We start from the raw sequence: 12,234 nt of genomic DNA, 5'->3' as shown, positions 1-12,234 counted from the left end.
TGGCTAAAAGGTTGTGCGCACACTTTACTTTGAAATTCGGTGGTGTCACTAAACCTGAAAATAAAATCTTGCCCCACCAAGTATTTACATCTAGAAACTCCACTGCAAACAACACGTCAGATGTTGCAGACTTTTCTACATTTCATGGAAAATATGAGCTCATTTCGAATGGGACCACGTGTACCAGGTTGTTTGGGGCCACGTTGTCCACTGTATATCGTCTGCTAAGTGTGTGCCGGTGTGTGTGAAGTGAGAAGAGAGCAGGGACGTCGTCTCTGACTTGTCTGATGCATGATTGGAGCTGATCTACAGTCCTGGAACTTCATTGCTGGATTTTCTGCTTCATGACGCTCCAAATGTTTTTGTTTTTTTTTTATTTGTGAACGTTGTGGACGGGAGACACGTCCAGTTTTCCAGTGAAGCCACACTGCTGTGATCGATGCAGTCTGTGCTGTAACACTGTCCTGCTGGAATATAAAGGACTTCTTGAAGGACACTTGGTCTGGATGGGAGGACATGTTGATCTAAAACCTCAGCCTAATTATCAGTATTGATGGAGCTTTTCCAGATGTAGAAGCTGGCCACGCTGGGGGCTCTAATGTCCCCTCATACCATCGGAGATGCTTTGGAACTGTGTGCTGAGAACAAGCTGGGTGATCCCTGTCCCCCTCAGTCTGCAGGACACCGTGTCCAGTGTCCCCAGAAAACAGCTTCACATTTGGATTCATCTCACCACTCAGTAGCTCTCAGTGTTTCTGCTTCCTCATCACATGTGACCTTTTCTTAACATGACACAGCTTTAACTTCACGATTGGGCTACACAGCCTGCTGTGTTCACAGGCAGTGGTTAGTGGAAGTGTCCCTGGGCCCATGCAGTGATATCCAGGACAGAATAAAGTCTGTTTTTAATGCACTTCAGTGTGAGAGACTGAAGTGCACCACCATCCAGTTTGGGCCTTCGTCCACATAGATTTCTCCCGATTCTCTCAATCTGTTGACGACATTAAACACTGGAGACGGTGGAACGTTGAAGTCTGCACTATTTTACCTTTTTTTTTGAACATTTACCATCTTGTTCAGTTTCAATCTTCACATTGGAAAAGCTGTGATGCTCCTTTAGCGGCCATGGCACTGACCTGCTGGGAAATATCCTGATTACTTTACAACCAAGGTCCTCGGGTTGTTTTTTAATTTGAGTCCCATTTTCAAAAAGAGACTTTTGGAGATGTCAATGCCCCAGGCAATATTTCTGCAAGTAGTACATTGGCTGAAGCATTTGTCCTCAGGTTCAACCATGGCGCCATGTCAAAGGTCCATGTAGGCTGAATGCAGTATTCATTCATTCATTCATTCATTCATTCATTCATTCATTCATTCGTTCATTCATTCATTCATCTATTTATTTATTCATTTATGTACGTGGTACCCATGTGGCACCAATATAGGTTGGCCAGTCTGCAGACATGACCTATTTCTGACCTCAGAAGGACCCATAAAGGAAGCCCACATAAGTGACCCTGTATGGAGCCCCCCTCTCCTCCACCCCTGTGGAGGGTGTTCATTGTTAGCCCATGCCCACTTGCAGTGGCAGCTGGCCAATAGAGCTTTAAAAGAAGGTTCAACTTTCTCCAGTATAGTTACTTTTAAATGAACACAAAAAGAAATGTGTTGAGAATTTATCAAACGTGTCCCGGTTTGTTAAAGTTTATAAATGTTTGGATATGATCAGATTTATTAAAGACTGAAAATCTAAGAGCTTCAAAAAGCACACAGTTTACTTTGCACTTCTTTTCTGGAGGTTTCTTTCAAAGCATTCTAAAATACTTTGAAAGGTGGATTGATGTGATGTTTAAAAATATACCTGATGTACATTTTGTTTTCCCGAAACTCAGACATTTCCAGTAAACCAGCCACAAAACAGATTAATTTTCTGAAAGGGACTAATGAAGCATCTGCTTCTATTTGTTTACAAGTATGTTAATAAAAGAGTCTTCAGAAGTGCTCTCTGTTCACTGGCTGTTTAAATGTACAATCATTTTCATCCCTGTTGCCTCTCAATCTGGAACAAACATCGTTGTAATGTGTTTTATAAAAGCACTGTATTCAACTGAAGTTAACATGGGCTGAAATTGAATAAAAGAAGAGCCCCACCTAAGAGATGTACCACCTGCCGCCACTGCCCACTTTGGTACCCAAGTACCCCAGCCATAAATCATAAACCACGTGGGGCCGCAGAGGCATGTTTGCTGGGGTGCTGCTGACTCCAAAGTCAAAGTGAGCTCACGAAATTTGCAAACCATTCTGTTTGGATGCACTTTGTCTAAACTGGGAACGGAATTTAACGGAATGAATAAACACTTTGGAATAAATGAGCAAAACCACGTGAAATCACATGTTGGTTGGTGATTTCAGCCGGCACTGAACCCGGGGGACTATTTGGTCCTCCTCATCGCAGGGCTTGTCAGACGGGTCAGTGGGGAAGTGTACTTTGAGTTGATGTCCCCTACCTCACGCTGCGCTCGCTTCCCGCACGGGGCGGAGTGCCGCGCGCGCAGAGCGCAACGGAGCGCAGAGCGCAGCGTCACCGAGCACCGAGCTCTCCCTCTGCACGTCGCCCGCTCCGCACGGAGCCGCCTCGCTCCGCATCATGGGCTTAGAAAAGGAGAAATGCGACACGAGTATCATCATGGACGAAGAGGAGTTCAACAGGTCGATAGAGCCCATCTTGTCCAAGAAGCGGATGGTGTACACGGAGGAGCCGGACCGAGACTCCCGCGACGTCAACGCGCACTTGAAGGTAAAAAAATAAAAAATAAAGGAAAAAAGTGTTGCACTTTCTGAGCAGAGTGTCTTTAAAGTGAAACTGCAGAATGGAACCGCTGTCAAGTGGAGTTATCGCTTATTTTACACCCTCATTGTGAAGTTTTAACGAGCATATAACATGTGATCTGCTGCATGAATACCTGGAAGTCGCCGCCCGCGCTGCGCTTCAATCCATCACATCCGTGTGTGTGTGTGTGTGTGTGTGTGTGTGTGTGTGTGTGTGTGTGTGTGTGTGTGTGTGTGTGTGTGTGTGTGTGTGTGTGTGTGTGTGTGTGTGTGTGTGTGTGTGTGTGTGTGTGTGACAGGTCGGGTTTGAAGATGTGATCGCAGAGCCCCGGTCCTCACACAGCTTTGACAGTGTGTGGATCGGCAGCCACGCCGCCTTCGAGGTGGTGAAGTTCGTCTTCTACCGGGTTCTGAGCACGCTGCTGGCCGTGCCCATGGCCTTCATCCTGGGCCTGCTGTTCGGAGTGCTCAGCTGCATCCACATCTGGTAAGAGGCTGAGCAGAAGCCTGCATAGCAGCGTGTGGCACCTGAAGCAATGGTATTCTAAAGAGGATAACACACACACACACACACACACACAGACACACACACACCTAACCCGGTTCTGTTTTCTCTGAAAGTGTCTAATGACCCGCTCAGACTTGGCGTTAACATGCCCTGGAGTCCAGTGAGAAAAGGCACCAAAGCACTTTCACTCTAAACTTCTTCCTGAGGTGATCAGACACGTCGGACCACATGGAGCCTGCAGTGTAAACAGCAGAGTCCTAGATGTGCTGTGGGATGGTAGTGCAGCAGGAAAACGGGTCACATGGAAAGGTTATCAGTGTGCGCTGTGTGTTCGGTTTGAGGAGTCACCACCTGGTATTCTCACATGTCCAGTCTCCCTAATTTGTCTTTATATCAACTCGTAACATTTCTTAGGAAAACAGTTCAAGCTGGAGTTCATTCTGACCCTTTATCATACCGCAACTTCCTGTCACCAGAGGATATGTGAGGTTTTGACAGGGCGTGCTGATTGGCCCAGGAGAGGTCCATCATGGATACTGTACTGCTGTCTGTGATGGTGTCCTTCGCTCAGACCAGTGTTACCAGTTACCTTGAAAAGGTAATATGACTACTGATTACTAGTTACTCCTTTAAAAAGTAACTACTTTACTTTACTGATTACTTGTTTTAAAAAGTAACTAAGTTAGATTCCAAGTTACTTTTTTGTTACATTCAGCAGTTGCCGACAACACCCCCCCCCACTGTCTCATTTTCACTGCCCCCTGCACCATGTTTATACATACTTAACCTTTGACCTTCAGTCTTTGTTGTCTTTATATCTGACTCTACTGATACTGGTATTTATTTACCCGGAGATGTAGTTGTAGTCTGTTGTTGCATTATTTATCTATTTATTTGCACTGCCTGCTCTAAGCTACCATTTAATTGCCCCCCAAATAAAGTGTTTGATTGATTGATTGATTGATTAATTGATTGAAAAAAGAGGTGGGGCTTCCCGCCAATATATCTTTTTACACAGGAAAATAACAAAAATAGCGTAACGTCTCTGCAGTCGTGTTCTTGTTGCAATCATAACGTTTATTGATGATGTTTGTCGGTTCCCATTATTCTGTGTTACCTGAAGGCACCGTCAGAGAGAGTTGCCTGTGATTGGCTGAGAGTGGAGAAGGGGGGCGGGTCAGCTGAGCCTGCAGAGATTGCCTGTGTGTGTGTGTGTGTGTGTGTGTGTGTGTGTGTGTGTGTGTGTGTGTGTGTGTGTGTGTGTGTGTGTGTGTGCCTGTTTGGAGTGGCTGGTTCTGTTCAGTAATAAAGCAGCTTTACTCGACTGCCTTTCTAACGTCCTGCTGGACACTACAATGGTGACGCACAGCGACTTGGAGAAGTAACTTTAATCTGATTACTGGTTTGGAAATAGTACCGCGTCAGATTACTTGTTCCTGAGAAAAGTGGTCATATGAGAGTGACGCGTTACTCAGCAACACGTTAGCAGCATCCCTGGCTCAGACACACGAAGCAGCTCCGAGAGTCTCGCTGCAGAACAACGGAGGCTCCGCCGAGATTTCAAATGAAACACGGAGGTGATTTCTACGTCACATGGGGTTCGCGTGTCCCATTTAGCACTAGTCCGATTAGCCATTAGCTGCTGTTTGTCAATGTAATTTCAGGGTCTCGTACACAAGGAAGCATAACGTTACAGAACCGGTGAGACGGACTGATGTCACTGCAGGCGAGTCCCTCGTCTTACCAAATGCAGGATTGACACCATCCCCACCTGATTTTGTCCCAAATTAGTGAAACATTCTGTCACAGAATGTTTTGCACGTATGAAGTGGGAAGGGCAGCTGGGAGAGTCTCAGAAACGTTGTTGGAGATACGTTTAATCCTCTGGTCCCTGGTAGTTTGGTCCAGCGATGCAGTGGCACTGAAAACCCTTCAGGCAAACAACAGAGCGGTTGACGTGGGAGCGACATTTGCACATCTCTCTAACAACTCATCAGTAACGGCGGTGCAGCAGCAGGCCAAGCCGGTGATTTCAGGCGGAGGCTCAGGGCTGGGTGGCGGAACAGTGGTGGAGTTTATGATATCAACCTCCTGTGGTGACGACAACACAGCAGCACGCCGTTGTGGGCAATCCTGATTTGAACAAAAACCACATTCAAACTCCAGAATTTCAGACAAGTTTCAACTGAGGTCCAACTCCAGAAAACGTGTTTTAACAGGTGATTGACTCCTTTAAGAGAATGCACCGGTCTGACTTATATAGTGTTTTCAACTTTCCAAAGAAACTATGGAAAAGAACATGGCCGCTGGTGCCTGGAGGTCTGCAGAGACACGCTGCCTTATAGCGGCCTGGCAGAGGACACCGTCAAGCACAAGCTGGATGACTCATAACTGCACGCCGGAATATTTAGTGGAAGTGACATAGATTACACAACACAATCCAGTCTCAGGTGGTTCGCCCGAAACGCATGTAAACAGTCTGCGTTTGGCTTCGCTGGAACATTCTGTGGTGCTTCGTCTGATTGCAAAGAGGAAACGCTGAGGGCTCACCAATCAGCTGAGAATGGACATGAAGTCTCGTCCATGAGGTTCTTAACTGGCTCTGCAATGAAGGCACGTCTTCAAAATCCAGAGTAAGACACGTGAACAAGATCCGTGTCGTATAATGAACAGCCGTTCTGACATTATACTGTATTCCTAAAGCTCCAATGATGTATTTTTGACCATCTTTAAAGAATTATTGGTATTTCCGTACCCAAAAGGCAAAAACATGAAGAAAATGATCCTTAATGTCTTTAGAGTGTCTGACACAGGATCCAACCTTCACTTTAAAGATTAGAAAACTGTTGGCGGTTTACAAAGAAGAGCAGCTCTTTGAGAAGTCTGCTAATACAAGCTAAAGTATTTCTCTGCGATGGAAAACAAAGTTTCACTCCCCGAGGGAACTTTACAGGAACATTATGGGACTTTTCCATTCTGCCACGGCCACTTGGCAGCAAATTCAATCTGGCTCTTTAGACAAACATGGCCTGGGTTATTTTTACAGTGCACTCTCAGGATGGCATTGAAGTGTTTTGGTTTTCATGCATGTATTTGGATAATTATGTCATGCCACCAATCAGACCTGCACCAGGTGCTTCCAGGTCCCCCCCCCCCCCCCTCCGAACAAGCCCTTTATAAACGCTGATGAGGCAACGTTTCAGTCCGTGTGGAAAGTTGAGGAATGTGGAGCTCTTCTGGTACGGGGGGAGACAGCGTGGTGTCCTTTGCCAGGTAGATGGTATTCCATTAGGAACGAGGCCTTTTAGACAAGAGTGGGACATTCTTCTGTTACTGCAGCCTGACCTTTTGGAAGCTGGGGGGGGGGGGGGCAGAGCTGGTCCATACATCAGGAGCATCAGGGTGGGAGATGGTACAGAGGGGGGGGCACTTGAAAGGAGGCCAGGGCTTTCACAGTCCAGCGACACAGTGAAACAAGCTGCAGGAATGTAACTCAGCACACAGCACCACACTCCCCCTGAAAGGGCTTTCTGCCCCCCTCAGACACCTGACGGAGGAGAAGAGAAACACTTTCTGTCTCCGTCGCTCCTTCCAGACTCAGCAAAGATCACATGGTTTGATTGGACTCCCGTTTTGCACTTCTTCAGCTTTTGTAGGCGTCGTGACCGCTGAGGGATTTCAACTACAAACTTCTACTTACAAGTTCCCCTCACCTCTGACACACCATGTTCAGTCCAACTCTCAGTGTTTATCATAAAACCTACAAAGGGATTTTTTTAGAGCAGCAATCTGAAGCTTTTATCACCCAAAATGCTGTTTTAACACTTTCCACCAAATAAATGTTATACTGACCCGAAACATATCTGTAAAATGAAGAAAACACACTTCATAAAGTTTGGCTGTTTTCCCTAAAATGTAGCCTGTGTTTTATTTACCCAAATCTAAGAACTCTAATTGAGAACTGTTGACAGTTTAGTAGTTTTTAACTATTTAACCATTTTTTCCTTCCGAACCACTTTTAGCTATTTTTGCCAGTTCAAAATGCTTTAAACATTCTGGTACTTTTGACTTTTGAAACCGGTTTTATTTTTGTATTTTATCAAACCATTTTTAGCTGTTTTAACTGATTTTAGCCATTTGTTTTCCCATTAAGCACATTTAGTTTCTCCACACAGGTAAGCCTGCATGACTGACAGCAAAGTCAACGATTCCTTTTTTTTTTCTCTTTTGTTTCTTAGTCGAAGTTATCGTTCTGAGAGACGTACTTATAAAATCAACGTGTCAGCTGCAGCGACAGGCAGCAAGCAGGCGATGCAGATTTTTTTGGGAGCTTTCAATTTCGGGCTTCATTTGTCTCTTGGAGCTGTGAAATGAAAGTCTCAGAACGATTGTCTGCTGCAGCAAGATTTAAAAACCGATGCTAAAGGAAACCCACAACATAGCTGCTGCCTCACACGGCTGCTCTGGGGTAGAGAGAGATTCCCAATACAAGCGAATTTCAACACAAGTTCAGACATGAGTGTTTTTGAAAAGATCCAACTCAGAATATTTTCTGCTTCTACATTTCCGTGCAGTGACGAGTGCTCACACACCGTCAGTGTCTGAAACTGAAACTGAGGAGTCAGCGTGAAGAGCAGACCCACAGTGCTGGTGGTCATGAGAAGGAGCCGATTGAATTGGATTCCTCACTGACCTGATGCTCTTCTGTGGTTCCAGGCTGGTGATGCCGGTGATCCAGAGCTTCATGATGCTGCTGCCCTCGCTGAAGGCGGTGTGGAGGAGCCAGACGGACTTGTTCATCATGCCATTGTTCTACAGCATGGGAAAGTGTCTGTCCTCGGCTCGCGTGGAAACAACAGAGAACTGACCACTGCGCGTCCCCGGAGGAGGAGAAAAACCAGATCCAGTGGTGGAAAGAGGGTGGATGATGCTGGTGGAGCACATGAGCTCTGGTAGAGTGACACATGAAATCCTCAAATCCCTTCAGATGGTTACAAAACGAGCCTGACAGCTCTGATTCTGGCAAACCTGCAGCAAACCTGCAGCAAACCTTCCCCCAAACCTTCAGCGTGCACCATGAGGCAGGTCCAGAGGCGTCTGAGGACTGAACCCTTCAGAGCTCAAGTTCTCCACTCAGCTTCCGCTCATTGGCCGATTGTGACCGAAACAAAAAAGAAATCTTGTCATTCCAGTTTTGTTGAAGCTAACATACTTATGATTTGCTGAGAGTTTGTGATATTTCTGCTTTTTTTTTTTTAAACATATGATGTATATGATGTAGCGTTTCAGCTGGAAGCTGGATGTCCGGAGCAGTTAAGACACAGGAAAGGAGAGGAAGCAGCTTGTTGCACGTTCACAGGCGTTTCTCACGGAATCTGCTGAGTTGATCTCACAGTGCACCACAACGAACATCAGACCTTCTCATTAATATGATCCGAACTCTTATTTAACGACGTCCAAAGACGGTCTGATTGTGGAAGAGGCTTTCTAATTTATAATTTATGCAGCGACCCTGTTTTCTTTTTCAAGCTGGAACAAACCCGTGTGACGAAAATGTCCCTGGTTTCCGTCTGTGCCGGGTTGAGGAATCTCCTCGTTCATACAACTTGTGGACGATTTGTTCTGTTGGGCTCCGTTTCAAAGTCATAGACCTTCAGGATCTGGGATGTTTTCATTGATTTTAGATGAGTGATGAGCGAGAGTGGGCTGAGGACGGTTCTTTGGGAATACAAACACGCCCTTCAGCATCCCTTGTTGCTGCGAATAACAGATGTTGAAAGCCTGACAGAAGTCTGTAGCTCTCCTGACAAACACCGTTTAACAGCACTCACAGGGGAGCTTTTCAAGCGTCGCACCGTTTGCGAGTCTTATTCAATATCTGCAGTTACAAGCAGCAACGATGGACGCTAAAGGAAGCCGGTCACCATTTAACAAGGGAACGGGTTAATCTGAAACACCGGTACAATGTTGAAGAGGGATTTTTCGCTATGACTCGTCGGGACGCTGCCATTCAACCAGTGAGAACCAGATACTGACCCAGAAGGAAAGGCTCCTCTAGGTGGCGAGTTAAAAATATTGTGTGTCTGAATACGTTACTTAGTTTGGGCCGAAGACGCGCAGACTCTGCGCCTGCAGCATGACGTGCCAGAATATCGTTTTTGAACATCTACAACTAGAAGGAGTGGTTATTTCCCTGCATGACATCATGAAGGGGAAAATCTGTGACTCACCTGCATGAGCTCACGTTCAGTAAAGGAGCAAGCAAGTGAGGGAGAAGACAGACCTTCTTCACTTCTGGCGCTGCACACACTGAGGACACATGTTACTGTTAGAAAACCATTTGAAAGGGAATTTTGCATAATATGCAACTTTTGATCAAATCACACAGACGTTTGTCCAGTCCATCCGTTTCCTGGACCTTCAAACATTTAAAAACCAAATGAGATTTAACGTTTGATTTCCAGACACTAACAATGCCGACTATTTCTTCTTGAGATGAAGCTCTCATGACAAGCGGTTAAGGGATCTGCTCTCCGGGCCCAGCTCGACACAAAGCTTCATAAAATGCAAGATTTGGTCCAACAAACTGCACTGAGAATAAAACTTCTAATATGTCTAAGTCTAATATGTCAGTAAGACAACCTTCATTTCGACCGGCGGTTTGCGCCGTAAGTTTTGTCACTTCCCACCTAATCAAATTTAAGTTTCCCATATAGTTTGATATATGTACAAAAAAATGCATTCATGTAGTTTCAATTGCAATTTAGGATGGGAAACATTTAATAACATTTTCAGCTGTTTTTTGACATGATTTTATCAATTTCACCCTGCATTTTTGAAAGTTTTTGACATTTGAGCCTTTTAACCATTTTGGCTTTCTTTTAAAGTTCCTCCACCAGAATCCACACCGGTAAAATTTTAATATTTAGCAGCCAGTTCTAGTTGTTGATGTACATCTCTAATACATTGGCTAATACCTTTCAGAAGGAAATCCCATCTTACATTCACACAAACACATAATTCCAGCTTTTTCACCTGGTTTGTTGACATCTTAGCGTCGCGGAAACGCCCAAAGACCCCCGAGGCTTTGTGTTTGCTGGATCTCACTGGATCTCGATTCGCTCTGGAAAAGCGATTAACGATCAGTTTCACAACATTTCAGATTATTCTCGTGGCCCGACGACTCGTTCTTTGAGAAAGTCTGGATTTTTTTCAGGCTAAATGGGTCAAATGTTGATGTTTCTGCTGGAGCTTCGGCGACGCCGTCATTATATCCCAGAAGCCCTTGTGGCGGGTTTCTGAGGAGGACGTCCGTTAGCGAAACCCAAAACACAGTTTGATGGCGACAAATTCTGGTTTGTTTGTAAACGTACCGACTTTGGTGTGATCGATGTAGGAAACTGCGTCTGGAGATGAGCGGTGATGGTCGTGTTCTGGTGTTTTGGTTTATTCTCGGTGCAGAAGTGATGAATTCTATGGGAAGTATATTTGAAAGAGTTTTTTCTGGTAGAGTAACTTTAAGCAGTTGTGTATGTTTTCCCCTCATCTTGAAGCTTTTCTTCTGTTATTCTAGTCATTTCCAGGTTTTATAAGCTGTCTTAGCATTTTTCCCCATTTATGATGTTTTGAGCTCGATTTTAGTTTGTTTTTTTTAAAGCTCTTTTTAGCCAACAGGTAATCGTATTGTTGGAAATGACTGGTGTGTATATAAGGTAAAAATCTGATCAAATCTTTATTTAGGTAGAATTTTTGTGAAAGCTGCATCGGGAAGCCATGACAGACGGCCTAAAGAGCCACAGGTTGCAGAACCAGTTCATTCAAAAAGTCCTCAACTTCAAGTCCAACCTCCTCTGATCGTCGCCACAGAGACCTGATCGGGGTGCTGAATCCCAGCAGGTACTTGATCTCATGTTGGAGCAGACTTTTGGTCTCTGAGTCGCTCGGCTCTGAAGCTGTTTGGAAGACCTCAGAGGGATGAGGCGCGTGTGCGTTCAGCTTTTTTCTTCACGTAGAATAGAAAAGCTCATATTAACTCGAAATAAAAGCTACAGATCCATTTTTAGACATGAGATCATGAAATGGGAAAAAAATAACATTTAGCCTGGATTTAATTTGCTCAGATATTTCTGGCTGCTGCTTCACTCACACGTGCTGGGCTTCAACCAACCAAACCTGCTGTTTGTGACCAAAATAAAAAGATTCAGTGTTTCTCCTGAAACGTAACTGTGTGTGGCGTCTTCTCTGTGTCACAGGTGTGTGTGGGTGCTCTGGTGTGTGTGTGGGTGCTCTGGTGTGTGGGGGGGTGCTCTGGTGTGTGGGGGTGCTCTGGTGTGTGGGGGTGCTCTGGTGAATCACTGCTGACACTGCATAAGACACTTCCATGTAGAGATGAGTTGTGATGGAAGATGACCTGCAGGTCACACACACACACACACACACACACACACACACACACACACACACACACACACACACACACACACTCACACATAATTTAGAGTCAACTAGTTGAACGAGGAGAAAACTCACATCCACATAAAGATCATGCCGTCTCCACCCAGAAACACCTCAAACCTCTTTTTAGCTGCAGGTTCTTTGTTTTATGTAAAATTATTTATGATTTAAAAAAAAATCCTTAATTTACCTTATTTATGCAAAAATATTAGAATTGTTTTGGATTGTGTCAGAATAAGATCAGTGGACATGAGAAAGTGACCTGAATCCAAAACCATCAGTGATTAAATATATTCATAGATAGATAGATAGATAGATAGATAGATAGATAGATAGATAGATAGATAGATAGATAGATAGATAGATAGATAGATAGATAGATAGATAGATAGATAGATAGATAGATAGATAGATAGATAGATAGATAGATAGATAGATAGATG

General features: G+C 44.7%; 1 protein-coding gene across 1 annotated transcript; it reads left to right on the top strand.

Moving 5' to 3' along the window:
* Window positions 1–2,448: 2,448 nt before the first annotated feature.
* Window positions 2,449–11,559, top strand: cav2 (caveolin 2). Its single transcript, XM_080474907.1, has 3 exons — window positions 2,449–2,797; window positions 3,129–3,316; window positions 8,054–11,559. Exons 1-3 carry the CDS (start codon window positions 2,648–2,650, stop codon window positions 8,202–8,204), a joined length of 489 nt encoding a protein of 162 aa, XP_080331033.1. The 5' UTR covers window positions 2,449–2,647; the 3' UTR covers window positions 8,205–11,559.
* The last annotated feature ends 675 nt before the right edge of the window (window positions 11,560–12,234 follow it).

Source organism: Lipophrys pholis (genome assembly GCF_963383615.2).
Source record: "Lipophrys pholis genome assembly, chromosome: 11".
NCBI lineage: Eukaryota > Metazoa > Chordata > Actinopteri > Blenniiformes > Blenniidae > Lipophrys > Lipophrys pholis.
This window is presented reverse-complemented; position numbering and strand designations above follow the sequence as displayed.